This window comes from Sminthopsis crassicaudata, chromosome 2 (assembly GCF_048593235.1).
Source record: "Sminthopsis crassicaudata isolate SCR6 chromosome 2, ASM4859323v1, whole genome shotgun sequence".
Taxonomy (NCBI): domain Eukaryota; kingdom Metazoa; phylum Chordata; class Mammalia; order Dasyuromorphia; family Dasyuridae; genus Sminthopsis; species Sminthopsis crassicaudata.
Genome location: NC_133618.1, coordinates 586,311,824 through 586,324,016, shown reverse-complemented (window position 1 = coordinate 586,324,016; position 12,193 = coordinate 586,311,824). Strand labels below are relative to the sequence as shown.

General features: G+C 38.7%; 1 protein-coding gene across 4 annotated transcripts in view; it reads right to left on the bottom strand.

Moving 5' to 3' along the window:
- Positions 1 to 1,927: 1,927 nt before the first annotated feature.
- RBM20 (RNA binding motif protein 20) overlaps positions 1,928 to 12,193 on the bottom strand; it is a 227,809-nt gene continuing 217,543 nt past the window's right edge. For all 4 annotated transcript variants that reach the window (XM_074295574.1, XM_074295573.1, XM_074295571.1 and 1 more), the window contains exon 14: positions 1,928 to 5,181. In XM_074295574.1, coding sequence (XP_074151675.1) covers positions 5,065 to 5,181 — 117 coding nt within the window. In that variant the 3' untranslated portion in view covers positions 1,928 to 5,064. The remainder of the gene's footprint in view (positions 5,182 to 12,193) is intronic.

Sequence of the window (12,193 nt, the reverse complement as noted above, 5' to 3'; positions counted from 1 at the left end):
GAAATATGGAAGAATCTTTCAACTGAGTTCATAAGGGATGATATCAATATTCATGGATTACAAAAACTCAGTGCCCAGCTGTCTCTGCACTCCTAGTCTTACTTTCCTGGTTATTTCTGTGGTCTATGTGCAGTTTGACTATTTGTCCAGAGTATACCGTTTGCTAATACCTGCTTGGCTCATTATTTTCTTTTTGCAATGTTATATTAGTGCTTTTGCTTTTTGCTTCACTATCACTAAAATACCATTTTCCTCTGATCCCAGAATATCTTCCTTAAAACAAGCATAAAAATAATTAAGCAAAACAGATAAATCAACCTTATCTGACAGCATATATAGCATTTTCTACCCATAGTAAACTACTTCCCCACTAATAGACAAGAAGTATGTTTCACAATTAGGACCCAACAATCAAACTAGTCATCATATTCATCTGAATTCTTATGTCTTTGAATATTTTTCCTTTACATTAATAATGGTGCATATTATTCTCTTACTTCTGATTTCTTTACTTAGTATCATTAGCCAATTCATATGTCTTTCCATGTTTCTCTGAAATCCTCATATTCTTAGTTTCTTGAGTGCAATATTTTATCACGTTCTTATCCATAGTATGTTTTGTCATTTTTCAAGAATAAAACTCAGTTTTTTTTCTTATTTTGTTTGCTATCATAAATATTTTGGAATACATTACAGCCCTTTTTTCAATCAATTCTCATACAACATGATTATGAAGACCCTCCATTAACCTAAGTGTAAGTTCACATTTATCCCTATTAAATAGTTATGGTTATTTCAAAGTTTTACCTATCTAGATTTTTGCAATGCTTACCCTGAAACACAATATGTCATCTGTCACTTCCAGTTTTGTGTCAAGATGAGATCAAACTAATGTGTCATCTATGCCTTTGTACAAATCATTGAGAAAAAAAAAATTTAAGCAGCAAAGACCAAGAAGAGATCTGGGTCATTCACTGCACATTCTCGTGGAACAAGAATGCTTGTTCCATATTGGCATAGGGCCACCAACAACTGCTCTTTGGGTCCAGTTATGGTTATTTGTTTGATTGAATTGGTGCCTTGTGCTTGATCCCTTGACACTGTGGTCGGTTCTAAGAGAAGGACTCAAAGGTCTTAGCAGAGGGATAGACATAATAGGTTCAATGAGATGGCCAAGGAAATGCCCAAGATACAACAGCCAGTTTGATGGGAACGCTCCCTTGAGCTACTATCAAGTTTAATAATAGGCGATCTCATACTGCCTGGACATGTTTTCAAACAACTTAAAGGGAAATGTCAACAAGAGGGCTCAGACCCAGAGGCAGAAATTAGTCCTTTTGAAGGGCTGGGCAACTGGACATTAGGAGAAAAGTTACAGGGATTGGCTTGATGCTGATAGGAGAAGAGAATGATGAAGCAGAATTTAATAACTTTAGAGTAGATTGACAGGTTAATACCCAGAGAATAGAGTGATCCTCTGCATAATAATGGAAGATGGAACAAAAGCAGGTCAAATATTGAGCGAGAAGAATTGAAATTAGATATCAGAAAAAAAATGACAAATGTTGTGCAAAGATTATTGGAATCTCCTACCCATAGAATTAGAGAATTTGTGGATCTTTAAGAATAGATCTCTACTTTGTCTACATTGAGTATTATACCTGTTGAAAGCAGGGAAATAGGTAAAAATATATTTCAGATCTTTGATTCAATGAATGTTTGCCAAGTGAATAAATTATTTACATTGTAGTTAGCAGAGGAACTGAACTCTAGCCCTCCTTTCCATATGAAGAAAGAAGTCACTTTCAACTTCTCAAACCTTTCCAGTTATAAGAAGGCTCGAAATCATGTTGTCTTTACTGAAAATGACCCAGTGAGCTGGAAATTGGTTCCTGTGAATATCCACCAACACCATTACTCACTCAAAGGCTTTCAAATTACCTTTATTAAAATCTTTTTTTTTCTTTTCATTTTTTTATGAAACACCTCAAAACACTTTGCGGTCAGTTACACAGATCAGTAAAAGTAGTGACAACTCATAAGACACTCAACAAAATTCAACAAATTCCAACCATTTACAAGCTGAAGCTTAAATTAACAAGATTTTTATAAGCTCAATAAATATGTTCTGGTCCAGTTCAAGTATAATTCAACAGATCACAGCCTCAGATATTTCACAAGTAGAAAACCCTGATGATACCGGCCCGATGCTACAACTACACTAAACTAGTGTTCAAGCCAACAGTTTATTTGCTGAATTTCTGGGGGTGGGGAGCAGTGACTGAATATTGCTTTCTTTTGGGGGACAGGGTGGGTAGGGAGCTTGGTTTTTTAAAAAAGCAGGTCTTTGTAATATTAAAGCCTGAATTTGATTCAGGGAACAAATGTATCTATTGCTAAAAATGGTAAATGCTTTTGAGCCCCCGTGGGGGCACTTGGAAGTGATCAACAAACATTGCAGAAAAGCGCCTTTTAAACAGAGTAAGAACTTGCTTGGGCTGCTTTTAACACTGTACTGAGTTTAATACATATAGAAATAAAAAGTGCAAATTATGAAGATTGGTGAAGAATCATGCCAATGGTATTGTATAAAAATATATAATATATATGTATATATGTACACATGTATATCCTGAAATCTTTTGTAAATAGGATCCTGATGGAGTAAAAGAGAAAAAAGCCTTAAGAAACATAGTTGGTGAACAGTCTGTACCCCACCCCCACCATGGACATAGTATCAGCAAGGAAGGCCGAAGAGTTCCTCGGGGGAGCAGCCAGTACAAATTTCCACAGAAACCCCTGCCATATGGAACAGGCAAAGGCAGGGGATTTTCTCACTTTGGAGGGAGAATGAACTGCAGAGATGATCTTCTGCAACAGCTTTCTGATAGTGAGGGTGTAAGGTTTATCCCAATCTGGTTTAGTGAGTGACACAACCCTAGAAAAACTAAGAAATGTATCCCCTCCCCTCTCTGTGATGGCAAGATAGAGACATATGAGGTCAGGATATTTCCCAGAAAGGAAGGAACAGCTAGTGCTGAGGACATAAGTACAAGCATTCCTTGTTCACAGGCTACCTTTGGCAACTGGATTCGTGATGTGTGGTGGCAGGGGAATAGGTCTGGATGGAGCCCCAGCCTTCAAACCCTTTCAGGTCTCTTAAAAACCAACCTTCAACCTTGAGGTGCTAAAATGTTCTAACGACAAATTTGGCATTTCAGCTTTGGTAAAGCCCTGACCTGGACACGTCCAAACTGGTTTATTTTCCTTTAATTCCTTCCTGAAACTCTCTCTCTTATACACACACAGGACTGTAACTCCTCTCTGGCTGCCTTTGCACAAAGTTTATTATTCCATGGTCTTATCATGTTTATGGTGTTTGTCTTATATTGGTGGTTCAGACCTGGACCTTGTGGCCAAATGTCCACCGAGCTCTAATCTACCATAAGAAATTAATAATTCTCTCATTCTATATCTGCTGGGGGTGATAAGACCAAATACTGGGAATCTCTAAAGATTTCTTTAACTGCCTGCATTTTGAAGGACCAAGAAGATCAAATCAGCTTTGCAAAAGTGTCTTAACTTTCAAGGACAGAACAGAATGCCACTTTATACTGTTCTGAGTTTTACCCTCACAGAACTGGGAACCTTGCAAAAAGTATCCAGGAACAAAATTCCACACAGGGAATTACTGACTCACTAGCCTGGGACCATGTAGCAACTGAGCAAGCTTCTGGCCCAGGAAGATGAAATCTATCTAATGTAGGAATGACCCTTTTGGTCACCTTAGATCTGCCACGAGTTTGAGTAGAAACTATTAAACTCCTCATGGCAAGAAGCTTCAAAGAGGATCATCCCCAGCTAGCTATGGGCTCCCCTAATCCAGGTGCAAAGGGTCACCAAGACAAACCCTCAAGAGCTAGACTTAAGTTCAGCAACCTCTTTCTTCCTCAGCAGATCCCAAAACTCAAGGGGGCATCTTCAGATCAATGGGTTGGGAAGTTTTTGAAAAGAATGCAACTCAGACACCCCAGCATGCAGGCACCTTCGGGTGAGTCAAGGACAGAATCTTGGCTGGCAGTTTCATTGTTTTGGTGTTTCTCAATCGGACTCCAAGCACCACTTTAAGGCAGTCATTTGTCCCGGACACACACCAACTGCTATTTTAGCTGGAGGCAGAGGAAGTGTATGCTTCATTGTAATCCAACTGAATCCATACCAAATCCACTTTCCAAAATAAAACAGGCCCTCATTTCTCCTCAAATTGGGGTGAAGGAAGGGAGTGGAAAGAAGAAAGGGATTAATTTGGAGGGAAATTATCTGAGCTTTCAGAAGGAAGGTTTTGTTGGGTGTCTTTCAAAGCCTGTTTCGTTTTAATTTAAGACATAAAGCTGATGAACTTTCGGAATAACTGGATGAAAGATCTTTAAAAACAGGTTACTAAAAATGGTGGCTTGGCCAGACAATTGAAGAATGGAGTAGATTTAATCAGGCTCCTTGAGAATTTATCCCTTGCCTTTCTTGATGATGTCTACTCTAGCTCTAGAGCTCTGGGCACTCTAGCTGGGCTATCCCAAGCCACGAACAGCAAGCAGAAAGATCAATACTATTTCATTCAAGTATCTTTTTACATAGACATTTTTCTTTGAGGACCCTCCCCCGGATAACCCACCCTTCTTTTGGCCTGATGTGTTATATCCCATCAAGAATTTAAACCTTGTTAAAAATCCCTGAGGAGTCAGATTTTATGAAAAGGAAAAGGATGTGGGCACAGAACACAAGGAAAGTCAGGTGAGAGTCAGAAAAAAGGTTTGAGAGAGAGAGAAACACGCACGCACACATACAGAGAGGACATGCAGCTCTGCTTGCTCTGTGTGCCAGGACTGATTGGTTGTGGGAACAGTTGGGGGGAGCATTTCGATTGGTTCTCTGGGCCGGGAACCAAACAACGGGTCCTTTGCTTTCCTTCCTCAAGACGAAGGAGAAGATGCAGCAGGCTTGACTTGGAGATCAGGAAGGTACCACTGGCAGTCCTTCATTTCTACTCTTCTTGCTTCCGAGGGGTCAGAGCTTTTTCCTCTCAAAGTGGGGCACAATTCCAATGGCACAGTCGTCTGGCTTGGGGCTGCTGCCCTGTTCGTTGCTCTTTAGGCCTTCCTCTGCCAGCTGGGACAAGTACTTCTGGGATAGGAAAGAGAAGCAAATTCAGTTCCAGGAGGATGACCAAACACCTGCTTTGGACTAGGCCCTGTGCTAAGTACTAGATAATAACAAATTATATATACATGGTGCTTGACAGTTACAAAATATATTTTCATCATCATTCAAATTCATTGTAACTCTTAAAGGGTAAGCAGGACAGTCATTATTATCTCATTTTACAGCTATGAAAATTGAGACCAAGAGGTGTGTACATGCCTAAAAACTCATGTGGCCGACAAGTGGAAGATCCAGAACTGTACTCTGACTGCCTAATTTCCAGTCCAGTGCTAGTAAATATTGTGACTTGGTTTAGAATCAGGAAGGCCTGGGTTCAGATCTTACTTCTGATACTTATTAATTATGTGAGCATGGCCAAGCCAATCGGCCTATCTAAGCCCCAGTCGTGTCATCTAAAATAGGAATGATAGTAGGAGTAATACCTCACAAGCTTGTTAAGCTCAAATGTGATAATAATGTATGCAAAGTGCTTTAAACATTCTAAGGTACTAAGTAAATGTGGGTTCTTTATTTTTTATCATTAACAAAGGCCATGAAGAGAGACATCATCTCGCCCTATCAGTCTGAAAAGAGTTCTTCTGCAAAGTATTCGCATGCCAGGGGGAGTTGAAGGCCTCAGAAGGAGCAAGGATAGTAGATAGACAACAAAGGGATCAGGGATAAATCAGGATTTTACCAAAAAACCCCTGTATTGGGGGTCATACATTGCCTTCATTTCAGCAGAAATGGAGAAATGTAATACAAGGGGATTATGTCACATACATGGTCAAATGCAATCATTGATTTTTTTTTTTTTTTGCTTATATTTTTGAGATGGGGGAGGTGTATATCATGGGATGTATATCATGGGATGACTACAAAGTAGAAACAAAAGACAATAAAAATTTATTATTTTCTTTCTTTTTTAAGTTTCAGGAACTCATATTCTGCAAGAGCCCCAGAGATCAACAGCATCTGAATTTCTATTTACTTATAGAACATCTTCAGCTTTATGTCCTACTAATATTTTAAAATTCTTTGTCTAAAATTGAACTTATCCTTTTCCCTAAAATTGTTCATACTCTGCCCTATCTCTTAAACTTCATGATTATTTTTCCTCTCCTTTACTTCCTAAATCTAATCACCTGCCAAGTCCCGTTTATTCATCCTCTCACATCTATTTTTTTCTTCTTTCTCCTCCCAGCCTTGCTCCTAGACTCCAGACTTCAAACTATGCCTCTGCTAATATGTCATCCTTTACACTAGGAGCAACCAATAATCTCTGAAAATCCCTCTGTAAAGTCCAATTCCTGCTCCCATTGGTGAGTGCCTCCATTGTGTGGAAGGACTCAGGCTTGCCTTCTTCAAGCTGTACTTTTGATTCTCTGGACTTTTGCTACTAGGTCACAGAAACCTGTTCACTCTGGAAGTTCATTTCAACCCTGGAGTTTGGAAATACTCCTGTAGCCTCTTCTTCTGATTGGCTAGCTTCTCCTAGAGCTTTCATTTTAAGAAGGATGCTCAGGCCAGTCATATCTTCATTCCTCTCCAGTTTTCTCTCCTGACTTCCTAGACTTTCTCCATCATGTCTCGATGTGAGTATTCTCTCACCTCTCCACCACCAGCCCTATCCTTTACAGCTTCCATTTATGTGTTATTTTCTCTCATTAGATGTAAATTCTTTGAGAACAGAAACTGTATTTCTGCTTATATCTATATCCTTAACATTTAGCAGAGTGTGTGTTAAATAGTAAGAACTTAAGTTCTTGTTGATTTTATTTGATTTCAAAACTAAGTCCCTTCTCCTGGAATCATTATTCCTCTCCTCTCCAGTTCCCTTTTGTGGGTTATCTTCCTTTATTAGAAAGTAAACTCCTTGAGGGGATTAGTTTTTCTTTTTATCAGGTATTTAAATCCCTAGTGTTTATTTATTAGTACAATATTTGGCACATATTGAGAGCTTAATAAATGATTTTTTGCAGGAGTTATTTTTATATTTATTGGTATTTAACCCCTTAAGTGTTTATTATCATAGTGCCTGGAATATATTAAGAATATACTTAAGAGGGGCAGCTAGGTGTCGAAGTGGATAGAGCACTAGCCCTGAATTCAGGAGGACCAGAGTTCAAATGTGATCTCAGACACTTAACACTTCCTAGCTGTGTGACCCTGGACAAGTCACTTAACCCCAGCGGGGGGGGGGGGGAGGGAATATATACTTAAGAAATATTTACTTAATACATATTTAAGAAATGCTTGTTTCTTTCCTTCCTTCCCTCCTTTCCTTCCTTTCTTCCTTTCCTTCCTTCCTTCTTTCCTTCCTTCATTCCCTCCCTCCTTCCCTCTCTCCTTCCTTCTATTCCCATTACCCCCTTAGGGAAGGAGTAGACTACATAGCTTCATTGCAGCACTTCCAACCCACTTTAATTCTTCACATTACTGCCAAAATGGTTTTTTATATACAGACCTATATCATTCCTCTGCTTAAAATCTTCTTTGGTTCCCTATTATCTCCCAAGTAAAGTTCAGACTCCTTTGCCTGTCATTCAAGGCCCTCCACAACTTGCCACCTCCTTAACATTCAGCTTCATCTCCTGTTATCCACCAGACACATTTGGATTTCTTGGTCAGATTAATCAAATGTGCCAAGAACATACAATGAACTCACATTCCTTTGTGCCATTTCTCAGCCTATCCCACATAAAAAGTTAATAGCAAAGTGCCAAAACAGCTTTTCTTTATTATTGCTCTTTGTTCTGATTTCTGATTCCTTTACTAGATTATAAATCCTCACTGTTAGGACTCTTTCTTCTCTAAACTTTGTACCTTCCCAGTTCTTGACCACAGTACCTGGCATACAGAAGCAAATTACTAAATATCTATTGATCCACTGTTCCTTTGATATTACTCTACTTTTTCAAACATTATCTTGTACCAGTTTCCAAGTTCCTTTTCAGCTCTAAGTCAAAAAATCTATGCATAGCCAATGCTTATGGGTTTTGTTTGGTTTGAGTTTTGCTTGTCTTTATATTCTTGGCATTTAGACAAGTTCTTGGAATATAATATGTGCTTAGTAAATGACTGTTGACCAACTGCATTTATATTTCCATAAATCTCTCCTCTTTGGATCAAGATGATCCCTAGTTAAAGAATGGCATGTTACTGAGAAGTGGTAAAATTCATATCATGTCCTATCTTCAAACTAACTTCTAAAATATCTGCCAAAGTCTTTTGACCAGGGAGATCCATGTTTTAAAGAGAAAGGAAAATGTGAAGTCACTCTTTAGTCAAATAACCTTGTCTCTTGAGGGGACTTGAAAGGCAACTGGGACAAGTAGGAATGGGCTGGTTTTGTTATGATGAGACACAGTTTAAGGCTTTTGTCACCTCTTTGCTGTTAGGATAGTAAACGGGCCCAATAAGCATTGTAGATCTTAATGGAGACTCTGACCCTAATTCCTTAACATTACTAGTAATTTGGCTGTTTGTTGTTGTTATTGGGGGGGTATTTATTTTGGGGCTTTTTAAAAATATTAGACAGATTTTCTTATACTTGGGCATTTTGCTTTAGTATATTGAGGGATAGTAAGAAAAATGGTGATTCCTCATCCAGTACTCTGATTCTACCAACAAGTCAGTTATAGTAATGGACTAGAAGTCAAAAGTGTCCATTATTATCTGTATGACTCAAGGCAAATCTCTTTTATTTCTCTGAACCTTAGTTCCTTCAACTGTAAAAAAAAAAAAAAATGATAATCTATCTCCTGTTCCTATTAGTGAATTCCTCCTAGAATCTCCATTATATAGAAAGGCCCAACATTGACCTGAGAAAGGAATTTGAAATTTGTTTTTAAATGAGTATCAAGAACTTTTTAGAAATGCTCTGAGGGTCAAATTAGAAAATGTACTTGTCAGTGTTTTGTAAATCTAAAGCATTATATATACATGTTAGGATACATTATTATCCCAAAGTACATACCACAATGAAGGGGATGGATGGAAACTACAAATGAGTAAGTCAACAGAGCTATTTGGAAGATATATTCACATGTAGCCATTCATCAAATATAGGCTATAATACAAAGATGATGTAAGAGAATGACTTTTCTAAACCTCTTTATGCTTCCTGGGTACTAGGGCCTAGCAAATACTATTTGTTTACAGACATAACTGGATCCATGCATGGTTCACTAGTCTCCTTGGAACTATAACAAGAATACATGTACCTGACCATTTAGTCAGTCTACCATAAAGACCACTGAAAGAATGAAGCTGCCCCCTGACTCTAGTCCCCACTGGTTCTACTGATCAGCTCATAACTCTCCTTTCTCCTCCTTTTCTCCCCTATCGGTACCAGTACTGGACTGCACACAGTCAGACACACTCTCTATTGCATATGGAGGAGGCCAAGGTTAATCATAATGTGCCTTTTCTAAGTGAGGAGACAGCCGATACCTGCTCCTCTGACTTGCGTGGTTTACACATGAGATTGGGGGGGCGGTGTTGAAAGGGTGGCAAGATTACACAAAAAATATCCTGAAAATTGTAGCAATAGGAAACTATACTGAGGAAGATACTCAGGTGTCTTTGAAAGAAGAATTTAAACTATAGCGAATTACAGCTGAAAATTTTAGTAAACTTCATGATCTCGTGAACCCCTCATCATGTGCCTGCTTAAAAATCTGCCCAGGGGGTCCAGTATCATAATAATTTTTCCAAATTGCTTTGGAAAGATAGTGGGGTAGCCCTGTGGGCAGTCAGACTCTTTTACCTCTTTTGGAGGTAAAGAGTAAAGGAAAAGGTGAAGGACAGATGTAGTTTGAGAAGGTAACTAACCAAGAACTATCCAGTTCAATTCAAGTGGGACAGGCTATAACTATCTCTTACCATAAGGGAGACTTGGGCTGGGCAGCAGGAGCATGGCACCATTCATTCATTTACTCACTTATTTATAAAAACCCTTACTAGTCAGCTGTGTTGTAGAGAGCACTGTGCTCAGTTACTGAGGGATATTCAGATTTTAGAAAAAGCATAATTCCTGCCCACCTGAAGCTTATAGATTTCTAAAATTCTGGAGATCCCTTAACTTGAAAGCAGCTGTACTCAGGAATGACATGAAGATGGCAAATTACTTTAGATTTTTGGACTAGGATCAAATAGCCCTTTACAAACTATGATGCTAATTGTCACTTGGCCAAAACTCAGGAAGCTGTTAACATTCTCCTTGGTACTTGGCCTGCAATTAGAATAAGCTGCCACAGGTCACTAGTGGTGCCTTTAAGTGAGATCACATAACCCAAGTGTCTGGAGTAGAAATAGCTACAGGTCTCTTGTGGCTTGAAAGCTTCCTGGCCTCCGACACAGACTGCTTTCTACTAAACAGCTGTAAAAGGGGGCTCCAGCTAATATCAGAAGCCAACTTATCAGAACACAGGACACAGCAGGGTTGCTAAGCAGAAATATATAGTTAGGCTATATGGGCCTTTAAAGAATCATCCGACAACCTAAGATTCTAGTAAAAATGAAATTGTTAATTTTTTAGAAGAATTGTTTTGTGGAAATTGAACAATGAATAATATTAATTTTAAAGAATGGTAACAGTTGCTAGAAATATACTAAACCTAATTTAAGGTTTGCAAAGCACTTTACATACATCATTTCTTTTGATCCTCACCACCATTACTTTTTAAATTTTTTGGTCTCAGAACTTCTTTATACTCTTAAAAATATCAAAGATCCTCCCCTAAAGAACTTTATGCATTATATCTATCAATGTTTGCCATATTAGAAATTAAAACACCTTAATATTATTGTAAATAAGTCCCCTAAAAGAGTCTTGGAAACTCCTAGAGGATCTTGGATGACACTTGGAGAATTGTTCAAAATAGTCTTGTAGATAATTATTCTCAACCCTATTTTACTGATTAGAAAATTGCAAATTAGAAAGATTAAGTGACATGCCTGGAATCAAATGACAGCATAGACTGCTTTCAAATCTATGTTTCTCTTGACTCCTAACCCAGCACTCTCTCTATGACATCCCACATTCTCTGTCAAGGGATCTTACACTTCTCCCTTTTGTCTCAGGAGCTCAAATTGTGTTTTCATTTCCCCTCTTTCTACTTGGCATGGAGCAGGTACTCTGTTGTGATGTTCAGATATATCATACCCCTTCAAATCTGTGAAAAAGTCCTGCTTTTAATCATGACTATTTTCTTTCCTTTCTTTTTCTTTCCCCTAAGGCAATCGGGGATAAGTGACTTGCCCAGGGTAACACAGCTAGGAAGTGTAAAGTTTCTAAGATCAAATTTGAACTCAGGTCCTCCTGAATTCAGGGCTGGTGCTCTATCCACTCTGCAACCTAGCTGCCTCTATTTTCTAACCTATAATAACTGTAGCTACCGGTTAACTTAGAGTTGAAGAAGTGAATTGACTTGCCATTTGCAGTCTGTAGGAATTGTTAGCAATGAATTTTAGTGTCATGATCCCCTGTGCAACCTGCAACAGTTTGTTCCCTAGTTTAGTGTAAAAAGCTCTAAATTTGGAATTGGAAGACTATAATCCTCTCTGTTCCTTCCTACATAGGTGGCCTTGGAAAAATCTTCCCCTTCCTCATTTGTAAAAGAAAGAGGCTGGACTGCATGACCTTTGGGTTCCTTTCAGCTCAATTCAACAAACTATTATTCTTCTAACTACAGTGTCATGATGCTACTGATTTCCCACTGAGTAAACCTGGCATTTAATTGGGGGGTGGAGTGGGATTGCAGAAATGACCTTCTAAACCATCTTTAGAATCAAGGGCATCTCTCTGATAATCTAGCATGCAACTTCTTTGTAAGGAACCAGTTTGGTCTGTTTTGGGCCATGTATATCAGACTGGGGCAGATACATACTTGCTTTCCTCACTAAGTTTGAGCTTCTTGGGGCTTTCACAAGGGAGGGAGAATGAAAAAGGAGAAGGCAGGATGTCCTATCCTGCCTCAGGGGAGAGGAT